General features: G+C 41.2%; 1 protein-coding gene across 5 annotated transcripts in view; it reads right to left on the reverse strand.

The window, feature by feature from the left end:
• Nucleotides 1–15,000, reverse strand: part of LOC125041634 (RNA-binding motif, single-stranded-interacting protein 1-like) — a 224,677-nt gene that overhangs the window by 104,716 nt on the left and 104,961 nt on the right. For all 5 annotated transcript variants that reach the window (XM_047636700.1, XM_047636697.1, XM_047636696.1 and 2 more), the window contains one exon: nt 584–1,153. In XM_047636700.1, coding sequence (XP_047492656.1) covers nt 584–1,153 — 570 coding nt within the window. The remainder of the gene's footprint in view (nt 1–583; nt 1,154–15,000) is intronic.

Genomic DNA, 15,000 nt, shown 5'->3' on the forward strand with positions numbered 1-15,000 from the left:
TACCCACCCAACAATTCATGGGAACCTTCTGTCATGCGAACTATGACAGACTAAATGTGTAACAGTAGACATCCATTATGCCTTGCAAAACCACCAAGAAAAAAGTACAAAGATGTGCAGGGAGTGGATGTGACAGTTTCATGCAGTCAATGTAGTTACTGTAGCATGGGACTCTGCATCCCCTGCAATCTTCCTCTTCATGGCGAGTATTTGTTTTACTGCTTTCAATTGTAGCTCGAATGATACAAAACTACAACAAAAGACATATAACTTACGTATATATATGAGTAAACATGTCTGTAAGCATATTACGTTCTTCCCTGATTCTTAAAAATGGCACTGAATTTGCAATGCATGACATATATGTCACTCAATTTTGTACAAAGTATATTTACTTTGTACAAATTATTTGGGCTTATAGCTGTTTCCCAAATTCGACTTAAATCTACATACACGTCAAAATTTAAACTTTCAAGAAAAAAGAGTAACTGTGACTGAAATGGGTTATGCATTCCCTAAATAAATAAAGAGTATAAGAAATGCCTACCTTATAAGACAGTGCTAAAAAATATTAAGAACCTACCTGGTGATGGTATGATGGCGGGGGCGGTGGGTAGGGAGCTGGGGGCTGCGATACAGCCGGGGGTTGGCCTGGGTGAGGACCAGGATAACGAACACTTGCATACTGAGACCCAGCTGTCCCACCCCCTCCACTTGGCTGTGGTGTTTGCTGTTGACCTGGACCAGTGGATTGTTGCTGTGACTGTTGTTGGGGATGTTGAGGTTTTTGGTGCGGCCCGGATCCCACCCACTGGGATGCTGGTCCAGACTGCTGGTTCGACTGTAATGGACCAGACTGTGGTGGCTGCTGCTGTTGTTGTGGTTGATGGTGAGGACCTGAAGGATGCTGTGGTGGAGGCTGTGACTGCTGTTGTGGCTGCTGCTGTTGTTGCTGCTGCTGTTGCTGTTGGTGGTGCTGTGAGGTTGGTGGGTGCGGTGCATGGGGGGCGTGAGAGGGGTGAGGGGGGTGTGGACCATGTCTGTATTGTAGAGTAGGACCCGGGCCTGGGTTGGAAGGGGGTCGGCCTCCTTTGCCAGGTGGTCCACCTCCTGCATGCCCACCCGGATAACCAGGTCTCGGACCATTACTTGCCTGAAAAAACACGAAGAGGAATATGATAAAAAATGCAATAGAATATGCCTAAATGGTTTTCACCATAATAACATGAGAATCGTATTTCTAATGACAAGCCTTACCCTTAACTCGTGCATCAATAGCATAACTTATAGTTGGACATTCGTATTTATATTCTCTACAGTAAATGACACACAATTTTAAATGATATATTAAGCTAACATTAAACATATACGTTTATAATGTGATTCACTATACAAATGCAATAAATATCTAGAATTTTAAATTGCCATACAAAGCATGACACAGTCTATAGGCATCTTCACGGTACCTATGAATCTTCTGAGTATCTTCAAAATAAGACTCAGATATCTTTGTTAGGTGACACTGATGATGATTGAACATTCTCACGGTACCTCTCAATCTTCTGAGTATCTCCAAGATACGATTCAGATGTCTTTCTCTCATAGGGGACAGTAGATGATGACTTTAAAAGGCAATGCAAATTTAATATAATTAAGAAAAACAAGTTAGAACAAATGGTCAGGAATCCTTTAAGAGTAACCTAAAATATTTCAGTGTAAGATGAAATAATAAATAGATCCGACATCATTTTCTATAAAATTATCCTTATACGTGACAGGGATAACTTAAAAATACATTCTCTGAAATAAAAGTAACATTTGACAAAGCACTTCGTAAAAAATCGCATATACAAAAACGGACACATTACATGTAAGAGCCATGCAGATCTACACGAAAGTAATGTAGATCTGCATGGATCTACACTTGGAAGAATTTATGTTATTCAAACCTTAGTTCTCGGTATTATCAGTATTACCCCGCATAACAATAAACTAAAATAACTAAAAGTTCACAATGAATGTAATCTTAATTCTTATTTATGACAATTATCTAGAGTGGGCCTTACCTCTCTAAACTAGAGGTAACACACAGAAGGCCTGAACGGAATTTCTTTCATTTCAAAAGATCACATGCAAAAGTGATAAATGCAAATACAGGGACCTAAGATCTGGAACTAATAATGGCAAAATATCAAATACAGTAATAGCTTGAATGCATCTGAACTACCCAAATTGGCATCCAGTTATCAAAAATAGGGCTAATACATTTTAAGAGTTATGAATCCACAATTTACCTAAATATAACCAGTTTAACTGAAGAAGGAAATTATTTTGAATCTGAAATGTAGAATCTCGCCATCAATATCAACATAACAGCCAGGGTGACCGCACAAGACTTGTCTAGAGATTAACACTCTTACTCATTCTCGTCAACTCTCTCTCTATCTTGTCCCTACCCCCTATCTTTCTCTCGTTATCTTTATTTCTCTTTTTTCTCAGTCTCATCGTCCTCTCTTTTTCCCTCTCTTTTTCGTCCTCTCTCTACCTCTTTCACCCTTCCCTCCCTCCCTCTCTCGCCCACTGTTACTCACAATCTTTCCTTCACACATCCACCCATCTCTCTTGTGTCTTTCATTTGGTTCTTAAGAGGGTTGATAGCATATTAAATATGCTCCTTTGTATGGAAATAAAAACAAGACATTTCTTTTTAACTATATATAGTTGAGAACAAGGAGCATAAAGTATATAAATCGGTCATTACTTATTTTTTATGTTGCCACTTTGGTGATTTCGTAAAATTTTATTGGTTTTCATTCTCACTATGGTAATGCCATTTACATGGATTGTCAGGTTACAATAACGACATACGATTTTTGTTTTGTCAGCTTTACATGGGCATATGCATTTACCTTAATTCACTTTACAAGATTTCTCTTAACATTCATAATTTTCATTGCTGTCAAAGCAATTATACATTCAGACTTTATATACATACACGATAGAAAATATACAAAATCAAAGAGCCACTTAGTTTCTCTGATCTCTGGAAACAGAATTATCTAGAAAATATAACCAACGAATTTCCATTAAATAAATTAAAAGCAAAGCTAGTCTTCTTATGTAAAACAAAAAAATAAGCACAACAGAAAGGAGGTTGGCCTCTAGTATGGAAACTCAGGTTTGGATGGGCAGATTTTCATGATGACGTAAAGTAGCACAACGCCTATCCCAAGTATTGGGAAAAAATCCAACATACTGGTACTTTCCTTGCTCTACTAAAGACAGCTTAAGTTATCTATTATTTATGAGTTTAATACGGGAAGCTGTCCTTAATCATCATAAGTGTGTTCAAAGGAGTACATGGCTCTCTCGGACGGTGAGTGAGTGAGACTAATATGTACTGCAAATCAAGTTCCAATGCACGAACTGCGACTGTATTTAACTAAATAAATCGGAACACACTGTGCTGAGACTGGCTCCACAAATGCTTAGTCACCATGGAATCATTAATGGGCATATCTATCTCACCAGTTTACCCTTTTCCTTGATTTTCGGAAATATTCTTATATTCTACTGCTTTTACGCTTTAATGACATCGTACTGACATCATATTTTCAAAAAATCAGGTAGGGTCACGTTGGGCCTACAAATTGATTATTTGGTGGCTGAGCTTGAGACTTCTTTTTGCAACAAAATATGCAAAAACTACAGCGAACAGTAATTAGGTAACGAAAATTTACTAAGTTACGTTAAAATCCATTCATTAAAAATGACAAAGGGTAAAACTGGCTTTCCACTTAATTTCCCTTTATATGATTTTACAATATTTACTGATTCATGGAACTACTGTTTATCAACAGTATATCCCTGTGTACTGTATCATAAGACAGGTCATATTTTTGGGGAAAAAAATATAAATTCAGGGGGATTGTAACTGAAAATGATAATTCTATGTAGAGTCCTGTTTTCATACCGAGTGTATATTGCTGGGATAAGCAACTTACATGAAGTACAAAGCAGTTGTAAAAAGAGACACTTTTTCTACTTATAAAAATATAAAGATCTGGATTCAGCAATCTCTGCCTTTGCATGTATATAGAAAGTCCTTTCCACTTTCAAGCTCACCTCTAAGCAATGCTAATGCTAGTTCCAACACTTATGTCATCATAACGTTTCACATACAGGAACCAAAACTGGCGGTTCAAACACTGACAATGGTGAACGACAACAATCAGATACAAATGAAGAGTCAAAAGCACAGCTACCTTAGTCGTTTGCAGGTGTTCTCTATACCTGGTAACAATTATGTCAGGTTACCAAGATACCGTTGTCCTCCAACTGACATAATAGTTATAAACCAACTTAATTCAGTATAATCCAACTGTGCTAAAGAGGAAAATGAAAATATATACTTCCACCTGAATAACACTGTTCATAACCTTCAAATTAACAGTATTTTTTTTCTACTGGCCTGCAGATTGTTTAGAATGTAGGACTGGGTATTTTAAGCTTGCAGAATTAAGGTAAACTTAACCCATTGAATCTAGGTGTCTCGCAGTTTACAATCCCACATGTGGACTAATATTCAGGCAATGGGCTTACTTAAGTAGTGACTACCGACGATGTGGTTTGTAGGATCGGCCCACATCCTTGCTTCCTCCTTGCAATGTCTTGATGTCTTTTTCTATATTTTCAATAGTCCTTATTTGTCCTCTATTATGCTGTATTAAGATAGTAATGGATTGTTTTCCTTCAGCAGATCTCAATTATATCTGTAGGTAGTGTACAATAAGTAAAAAAAAAAAAATTGTGTGTAATTTGATATTATTTTGGTATTATTCCATTTTCTGTAACACCCTGCGGCGCCTGTCACAGTGGATAGGAGTAAGATCCTGAGCATGGAAATAGTGTCTTCCAGCCATTTTCGGTATAAATCGGAAGCGGCACATGTTTACATTTACGTACTATATACAAAAAATAATGACTTTACCAAGTTTGAAATTTTACTTATATTCATGACCGACATTGCAGCATCTGCCTAGTTATACACTGTGATAACTGTTTATTTATAGGCAACATTGGTTACAACCTAATATGTATGTATTGTTGTATGGTGGGACTTGTGAGAAGCTAGGGGGAAGATATGTATCAGTGTGGAAATACTGTAATCCATAAATACTTCAAAGCATAAACTTTTTTTTAAAAGTTTTCAGCAATCTATAAACTGACAAATATGCATCTGCGGATCTTTTTCTACAGCAGTTAGACTTAGTCTTATACCTGAGAACAATTGAAAATAGCAATAGATCGTAAGTAATTGATTACTGAACTTAGCATCTTTATCTATACAAATAGTTTTAATGCAAAATCAGTGTCACACCCTGTTGCTAAACCCCAAATATCTTGAATAAAGATAAATGACAGAAAATTTGTATGCTTATTTCTTGTGAAAGTACGGAAGAAAGCGGGAATGGTTAGTCAAGAACCTTTTTTGAAATCTGGTTATTCAAGGTGGATACACTTTATATACATACACACGTGTTTATATATATATATATATATATATATATATATAATATATAATATATATATATATAAAATGTATGTATTTCTATGCATATGTATGTACTTATGTATGTCAGTGTGGTAGATGGGTATGAATGTGGGTTGTGATAATGATGTGAGTGAGTGCCATGTTGTGACGTCATTACATACGGGTTGTGATGCCAGTATTATCGTAGGTATATTGCTATAATTGTGATTATATTATACACACTGCCTTTTATGTGATATGTTACACCATTTGAAATATAAAAGATTGTTTAGTTTATTTTGCTGTGTAGCATATCATCTATGTAATCTATAAATCTGTACGATTTATAGAGTACAATATTTTATTTTGTCTCTGTAGTCACACGTCTGGCAGTAACACTCAGACGGAGCCTGGCGTGTGGGTCAAAGGAACATGAAGAGTTCCATTTTACTTTTGTCAGAGTTGATCTCAAATCCTACTTCAGTTCTCATCAGTGTTTTCTTCACCCTCAATTATATTAGTGAAACACTAAGCAAACATAGAAGACGAACAATGCATCTAACATTTGAACTGGTCTATATCTCTTTAGGGAGTTCCCATTGGTATGGCTGGGTGCAGAAGGGGAAGTGGAGATCAACGGAGGAGCCGGTAGCCTCTCCAGCCGGTTAGTGACTAGGGAGTCATGAGCTGCTTCAAATGAAAACTGGAAGTATGTTCTTTGAAGTCTTGAATATCCATGTTCACAGATATAGGAGATATATACTCGTCTTAGTGCCTGTCACTAAGAACTGGGCATTCCTGAGTTGCTGTTGTTTGTCATGGTCTGCCAGAAGATGGTGTAATGCTGATCTCTGATCTGAATTTTGTGGCTTACGTACATGAGGGCTGTGTAAGTAAACAGGGAAAGAGGGAAGCCTGTGGTCCAATGAGTGCCGAAAGGTGTTTGTATTAGCCAGTCAGATCTCTGCAGTGATTCGAGAGAAGCGCCTGCTGGTGAGAGTGCGAGAATAATCTGTTGACCTAATGTGACCCAACCTGGCAAGTATGCTAACCTACAGCTTGCGGAGGACGTGCAGCTAAAGGTACTCCCCCTCTAGAAAGTGAGCTAAGCGAGTGAGGGATATGTCATGACATGTCACTCCAGGGTCAACAGTGTAGTAGATGAGGTATGCATAGACACTTGAACTGGTCTATATCTCCTTGGAGAGTTTGTAATGGGTGTGAGTTCTCACTGTTATGGCTGGGTGCTGAAGGTGTAGTAGAGATATACGGGGAACCAATTAGGCTACTAGTTGGCTAAGGATTGGGTAGTTCTGAGCTGCTTCGTATGGAAATTATGTTTGAAGTTTTGCATCTCTATGTTCACAGATATAAACTCTCACTTGTCTCAGTACCTGTCATGTATCAACAATTCTGACCATGTCGTTTCAAAGACCTTCATTATTGACTCTTTATCCATATAGAGTTAACATATTTGATGTACTGCCAAAAGGCACAGAAACATTTTTATGTATCCTTATATGAGTTTTATATCAACGATTCGTAATTCCTAATTGAGATATGTAAAATAATTTGAAAAGTATCGCAATTTGTATCAACCTGGAGATATTTCGATAGGTTCCAAAGTGTGAGTAAAGTGCAAACACGTGTTCAGGATGTATCAAAGTGCTAGGGTTTCGCTGATGCTATAAAGAAGACACACACACACACACACAGAAAGAGAGAGAGTGTGTGTGTAAAGGCTCTATATGAACACCTTAAACATATGGTTTAGCAGGAGTAGTGAAAGGGACGGTTGGCTTAACCTCTTTTATTCAGAAGCGTAAGCAACACAGATAATTCACACGGATACAAGTCTTGGAAAGGCTTAGTGTTTGGTCTGCCCGGAGGGCGGGCGCGGCGGCTGCTACCAGCAGCCAGCCCTGACCCGACAGGCGGTCGGCAGGAGCTCTCTGAAGTGACTTTGGCTGACCTGGGTCATCCTGAGCCTTAAGTACTGGTGGGTGGCGTGGGTCACGCTCTCTGAGGCCGCCGGCTGGCTTGGCGCAGCTAGGGCACGCCACGTTGGAGCTTGCCACGTGGGAGCTATTTATACATACTTATATTGGAGCTAGCCACGTGGGAGCTATATATACATACTTATAGAGAGAGAGAGAGAGAGAGAGAGAGAGAGAGAGAGAGAGAGAGAGAGAGAGAGAGAGAGAGAGAGAGAGAGAGGCTCGTGCATATCCTTAAAATGTTTGCCCTTTACTTACACATTATTGAAATGTGTTGAAACATCCCCTGAAGCCTCATTAGTCAAAGAGTGATATTTGTTTTCCTGGTAAAACTCAGTAATGAAAGAGTCAAAATCAATATCGGATAAAAGTCATATATAATGTGGTGTATCGAATATAGGCCTTTTTTTGTAGCATCCTGAAACCCATAGCACTTTGATACATTGTTTCATGCTGTATCACTGTCGCTACAAAACACGGTATCATCGTTTATACCGACATACAAAGTTTTGAAAAAAAAAGTTATTTTCCTTAATTTCACATAAACATAAACAAGTCAATAAAAACATTGAATTATTTAATATGCTGGGATGAATTTTAATTACAAACTTCAAACTTCAAATAAACCAAAAGAAGTACCCCAATGCCACATCTCGATGTTAATACTGGTAACAGAACACACATTTATATTGTTATAAACCCTATTATAAAAATTTATTGTAATAAGGTAGCATCCCTAACTTTGTTGTCATTCTAAAGTTGTAAATGTGTGTGCCGCTATTTGCATTTAAGTAAAATACAACAAAAAAAGGTAGGAGACATTTGATAATTTATGTCTTTACACATTTGGACAAGATTAAACACAGTCCTCGATGACGTGAATAGAAAATATTAGGAAATAAGAAACCACTAAAATAAAGTTTAACACTAAATCAAAAGGGCCTTCTAATTTTTTGTCTGCCATATTCGATGCAAAATCACCTTCAGACATTTGCAATATTGCATTGAAGTTTTAAATAATAATAATAATGATAATCGGTTATCTAATTTCCATGCGGCCAGAGGCTGAAAATATTCATAGAGATACAGATAAAAAGACAAACTACATATACATAAATACATATAATCAACAAACAAAGTAAACTAACAATCTATAACAAAATAACAAAAGTCAAGTGCAAATACTGGTGTGCTAGGAGCTGGACTAGTAATTGTGGACTAGAGCTCATTGATGAGTCGGACTAGAATGGGTATTGTGCTCTTTTCAGTGCGGGCCCTGATGGGCACCAGTCTGTTGGTGGCGCGTAGGGACCGGCGAGGCGGCGACGCGTCGAGGGGCAGCATGTCGGGGTGGTATGGATGGCACAGCAACTTCAGGCCAAACTGCTGTAGTGAGTTGCTAAGGAGGTGAGGCCTAGGGTAGTCAAGGGGATGTCTTAACTGGTATAGACATGTGAGAGAATAATCTTGGCTGGCCTTTTCTGCACCCTCTTGAGTTAAAGCAGCTGGGTGGCGGTGAGGGAGAAGGACCAGGCGGGGGTGGCGTAGGTCAATTTAGGCAGGATGAATAGCCTGTAGATATTCTGAAGCTCTGGAAGTGGAAGACTTGAGGCGACGCAACATGTGAAGTCTGTACGAGGCAGACCTCAGCTTCTCGTCGATGGTGACGCCAATCAGCTTGATGGAATGGATTACGTCGAGCGGGTGGTCGTCCAATGTGAGGATGGGCGCGGAGGCGGGGTTGGTGGAGAAGTCGAACTGCATCACGACCAATTTCTGGCGGTTGACGTGATTTGCGGTGGTCCAGGGGAGGAGGTTGTCGAGGGTGCACTGGATGGCAGAGTGGTCAGGGCAGGAACTGTCAATGGCGACGGCGATGGTCGAGTCATCCACGTATTTCTAGCGATGCTCGGTATCCAGGATAGTGTCGTTAATCATGATAAGGAAGCATGGGGACCCCATTCTACTCCCCTGTGGGACTCCGCATGTGAGTGGCAGAAGGCTGGAAACTTGACCCTGCACGCGCACGGCCTCTTGGTTGTTGAAGAGAAAGTCTGCCAGTCAGGGGATGAGGCACTCCCTGATGCCCGTGGAAGTTTCTGCTTTTGAGATGACCGTAGTGTGGTCCACCAGGTTGAAGGCTTTCTTGAAATCCATGAAGATGATAGTGATGGTGATGTCGAGCTGGGCGTGGACGAAGTCGAGGAAGCTGACGAGGCAGTTTGTAGTAGAGGAGGAGCGCATGTTGCCAACTGCCGAGTATCAACGCTGGGCACGAAGTCCTGGTAAACCCAGTCGGCGACAAAGCTTTTACACAGCATGCTGGGCAACGGAGTTATGGCGATTGGTCGTGTGTGTGTGTGTGTGTGTGTGTGTGTGTGTGTGTGTGTGTGTGTGTGTGTGTGTGTGTGTGTGTGTGTGTGTGTGTGTGTGTGTGTGTGTGTATTATAGTATTAATTATCGTTAACTTTGTAGGGGGATATTTTTTTATAAAATACGATTTCCTGGAATTGATTGTTTACCGAAATGGCAACACCTGAGGCGGTGAGGTGGCATTTTTCATTCTTTCAACACAATTTTCAATTATAGCTGCATATTTCTTGAAACATAAAAACGCTCCATTGTTTAAGCATCAATGTATGGCAGCCCAATAGGTGTGGGTGTGGGTGGGGGTGGGGGTGAGTGTGTGTGCGCGCGTGCGTGTGCGTGTGGGCGTAGGTGTGGGCGTGGGTGCGTGGGTGGTGTGGGTGTGTGTGGGTGTGTGTGTGTGTGTGTGTGTGTGTGTGTGTGTGTGTGTGTGTGTGTGTGTGTGTGTGTGTGTGTGTGTGTGTATGTGTATGCATATGTGCATGTGGATGTGTGTGTATGCATGTGTATGCATATGTGCGTGTGGATGTGTGTGTATGCATGTGTGCGTGTGGATGTGTGTGTATGCATGTGTATGCATATGTGCGTGTGGATGTGTGTGTATGCATGTGTATGCATATGTGCGTGTGGATTTGTGTGTATGCAACTGTATGCATATGTGCGTGTGGATGTGTGTGTATGCATCTGTATGCATATGTGCGTGTGGATGTGTGTGTATGCATGTGTGTGCATATGTGCGAGTGGATGTGTGTGTATGCATGTGTATGCATATGTGCGTGTGGATGTGGATGTGTGTGTGTGTATGCATGTGTATGCATATGTGCGTGTGTGTTTGTTTGTTTGTTTGTTTGTTTGTTTGTTTGTTTGTTTGTGTGTGTCTATATATATACATATGTATGCATATATATATATATATATATATATATATATATACATGCATACATATATATATGCATACATATATATTCTTATGTATGTATAGAAACATACATGTGTGTGTGTGTATGTGTGTGTGTGTGTGTGTGTACGTGTGTGTACGTGTGTGTACGTGTGTGTACGTGTGTGTACGTGTGTGTACGTGTGTGTGTACCTGTGTGTGTACGTGTGTGTGTGTGTGTGTGTGTGTACCGTGTGTGTGTGTACGTGTACGTGTGTGTGTGTGTGTGTGTACGTGTGTGTGTGTCGTGTCGTGTGTGTGTGTGTGTGTGTGTGTGTCGTGTGTGTGTGTGTGTGTGTGTGTACGTGTGTGTGTGTGTGTGTGTGTGTGTGTGTGTGTGTGTGTGTGTGTGTGTGTGTGTGTGTGTGTGTGCGCGTGTGTGTGTGTGTGTGTGTACGTATAAATACACATGTTTGAATATATATTTAAATGTATATTTAAATATAAATATAAATATATATGTATATAAATAAATATGCAAATATTTTGATTTGGCTGCAGATATCATCAGTACTGTCCTACAACACCCCTCATATACAAGGTCCAGACAACACTGGGCTTTATTTAGGCAGTATAGTCCAGTGGAGGTGATTGCAAGATCGTCTGCATAGGAAATGATCTTGCACCCTACTGGGAGGTGTATGTTGAGGATACAGGACATTATGGTGTTAAATAGGGATGGACTGAGAACCCCACCCTGTGGCATTCCATTTTCTAGTGGTATGTGTTGTGATAGGTGACCTTGGAATCTGACTCTGGCTGTTTTGTTCCTGAACTAGTCACCTATCCAAGCCAAGAGCTTTCCTTTGATTCCTTTCTGGATCAGGTTCTCCTAAATGGCAAGTGGACTGCTAATTCAAAGGCCTTCTCTAGGTCTAGGAATACTACTACAAATGTGCCAGTGCTGGTTGTGCTTAAGAGCGTGGCTATGCTGTGTGCTGTGCTCATGCCCCTTGTGAACCCATGGAGATGTTCATGTGGGGGTCCCATTTTCCACTGGAGTCGATTTAGTACCATCCTCTCGGCCGTCTTGGCCAGACAGCTGAGGAGAGAGATGGGGCAGTACTTCCCTGGCTCCTTTGGTTTTGGGATGGGAATTATGGTAGCCCTCTTCCAGCTCTGGGGTACAGTGGAAGTTTCCCAGGACTTGTTGGTGAGTTGCAAGTGTGCTAGCTCACCTGCTAGTCCTAGATGGGACATGATGGGGTACGAAATCCCATCAGAACCTAGGGCTGAGCGAGATCTGTTTTTAAAGTTTTTTTTTTTTTTTTTTTTTTTTTTAATGTTCCCTCAGAGAAAAGATAACATCTGAGTCATCAGGTTTGGCTGCTCTTTCTCTGATACGAGCAAGTCTGTCTGGTTGTAGTCGTTCTTGTCTTGTCCTCAGTTTGGTTGGCAGACTGTTGCTGCTTGTTCTCGTAGAGAACTTGTGTGACAGTCTGTTTGCCTCTGATTGAGCGGCTCGTGACTCACCTGACCTGTTGCCATAGCTTTGAAAGGGTGGTTTGGTGGTTGAAGGACTCACACCATTCCAGCCACTTTTCCTGCCTGACTCTGTTGGCAGTTTCTTTGGTATCCCTGACAGCTTCCCTTGGGAGGACTAGGTTGTCATGGGTTCTTTTCCTTCGGAATTGTTTTCGGCACATGTTTACTCTGTGGTTGACCTCCTTAATATCTTCATTAAAGTACCAGACGTCTTTGTGACTCCTGAACCCGAGTTTTAGGTGTGGTCAGAGGCTGCTTGAATTATAGCATTGCTAAGTCTGGCTTCAAGCACTTCCACATTTTCACTATGTGGGGGTTTATTGCATCTCAGACAATGGGCCAAGGTGTTCTGAAACGCCTGCCAGTTGGCCTTGTCTGTTTTCCATCTTGGATTTGGTTGTGGCATTTGGCCAGCATCCATAAGGGTAGTTATTGTGCCTTAATGGTCACTTGTGACGGTCTCATCGAAACACCAGCTAATTCTCTCCACCAGTGTCGCAATGGCCAAGGTTAGGTCTAAGACCCCTCCTCTGATGTGCGTTGGCTCTTGGGTATTGGGAAGAGTAATATTAGGGAATATCTCAAGCACATTGGCTATGTGACAGCCAGCCACATCCGGTGCCCTGCAGGGAGCCAGGAAGGGGTGGTGTGCATTGAAGTCTCCCCCTCTGATCACTCGGACAGATACATAGTGTAGAGTAGATATATTATACTACAGCTTTTTTGATGAGTACTGAAGAGGTTTTTCATCTCGGAGGCCCAATGTCCTGGGAGGAATCCAAGTTCTGTGGATAAACAGGGTTGTATTTTCTCCCTGTGATTGGGTACGTGGAGTTTTTCCCTTGCAGCAATACAGTTAAGGATTACAGTATCCTTTATCATTGCTGTTTTGAGAGATCTGACACTCCTAAAAAGTCTGTGGTGGCAGTTTACCATTAATTGTGGAATGTTAAACTTTAGATAATCAGAGTATCGAATCATAAAGAAACAAATAAAAATCTTCAGTAGATCGGTAACACTACAAGGTGAAGTAACGCTTCTTGTTATTTAGCGGCATTGTATATTGTGTGCTTTTGTATAATATATGTATTAATTAGCAAGTTTGATCACTACTGAGTAAACCTTAACCCTTTGTCGCTATTGTGGCCCTATCGGGCCACATAAGTCACGTGTGTTTTCGCGCCTATATAATGACGTCATGATGACGAAACACGCATCTCTTTGGCTCAGCCAATAGAGGAGAATCTCGTCATCATAATTCGACCAATCACAGACCACCAGCCTGGCCGGGCTACAAGCGACGCTTCCACAAAGTCGGCAGTGTTCTGCAGACCTCCCTGGTCTTCACAAGTGGACCCAGTTGCTCCTACTCTCGCCGCCCTCACGCCCAAAATAATGAACGTAAGTAAATACCATTCACATATAGTACATTTGAATAAATTATCTCTTGAAAGAATATGGTTTCAAGTTATTGACATTATGGAAAGTTAGTGTAAAACTTACGTGAAAAAGTCTGTAGCGATCGGTCCACAAAACTGAGTCGCCGACAACCATGTGTGGCCCTATCGGTCCACACTGATCGAGTTCTGATTTTGCTTTTTAATACCTAATATAATGTCCAAAGTGACCATAATATATTTCCAACCCTATATATACATTATATATATATAAAGAAATTAGCTTTATTTAATTAAGCCAGCTTTATTTTATCTCTGTTCATGTTACTAATTTATACACATTCCGCAGGACATGTGACTAGGATCAGGCCTGAAGAAATGCCTCTTGATGATGATGCAGGTGAGGATGATGAGGATGAGACGGTCTCGAGGGACACTCCACCACCCACCAAGAAGGTGAAGAAGGCCAAGGACCAGCCATCAAGGATATGGAAGAAAGAAGACATCGGACACACTCCTTTACCCGAGTATAACCATCTGGTGCCTGATTTCCTCCTGAAGCCCTATGAGTTTTTCCTCCAGATGCTGACCATGGAGATACTTGAAGACATTGTGTACCAGACGAACCTGTATGCACGGCAGAAGGATGTCAGTACCGCTTTCTCCCTTGACATCCAGGACCTGATGGTGTTTTCGGGCATTATACTCTACATGGGGGTAGTCCACATTCCTTCCCTGGATGACTATTGGGCAGTCAACACCCGCATCCCACAGGTGACCGACTACATGTCCGCAAAGCGATTTAAACAACTCAGATCCACCATTCACTTCAACAACAACGATTATGCCAAGGCTTCCACAGACCGCTTCTACAAGATACGGCCTCTCTTCACAGGAATAACAAAACAATTTCTGCGGGTCAAGGAAACTCCCCATCAGTCGGTTGATGAAGTGATGGTGGCATACAAGGGCACGATGGCAGGGAATCTTCGCCAGTACATCGCAAACAAACCGGAAAAGTTCGGCTACAAGTTATTCTGCCGTGCGAGTATCGATGGTTTCATCCACGATGTCCTAATGTATCAGGGACAAACGACCTTCAGCAGCCACCCTGTAGACCTGAATGAGGAGGAGGAAGAACAGCTACTGAGCAACAGGATTGTGATTGTCCTTGCCAAGACCATCAAAGACCCCGCTAATTCCGCCATCTATGCGGACAACTACTTCACGAGCATCCAACTGGTTGAGTTCCTGAAAGACAAGCTCCAATGCCACTATGTGGGG

Source organism: Penaeus chinensis, chromosome 31 (genome assembly GCF_019202785.1).
Source record: "Penaeus chinensis breed Huanghai No. 1 chromosome 31, ASM1920278v2, whole genome shotgun sequence".
Classification (NCBI taxonomy): domain Eukaryota; kingdom Metazoa; phylum Arthropoda; class Malacostraca; order Decapoda; family Penaeidae; genus Penaeus; species Penaeus chinensis.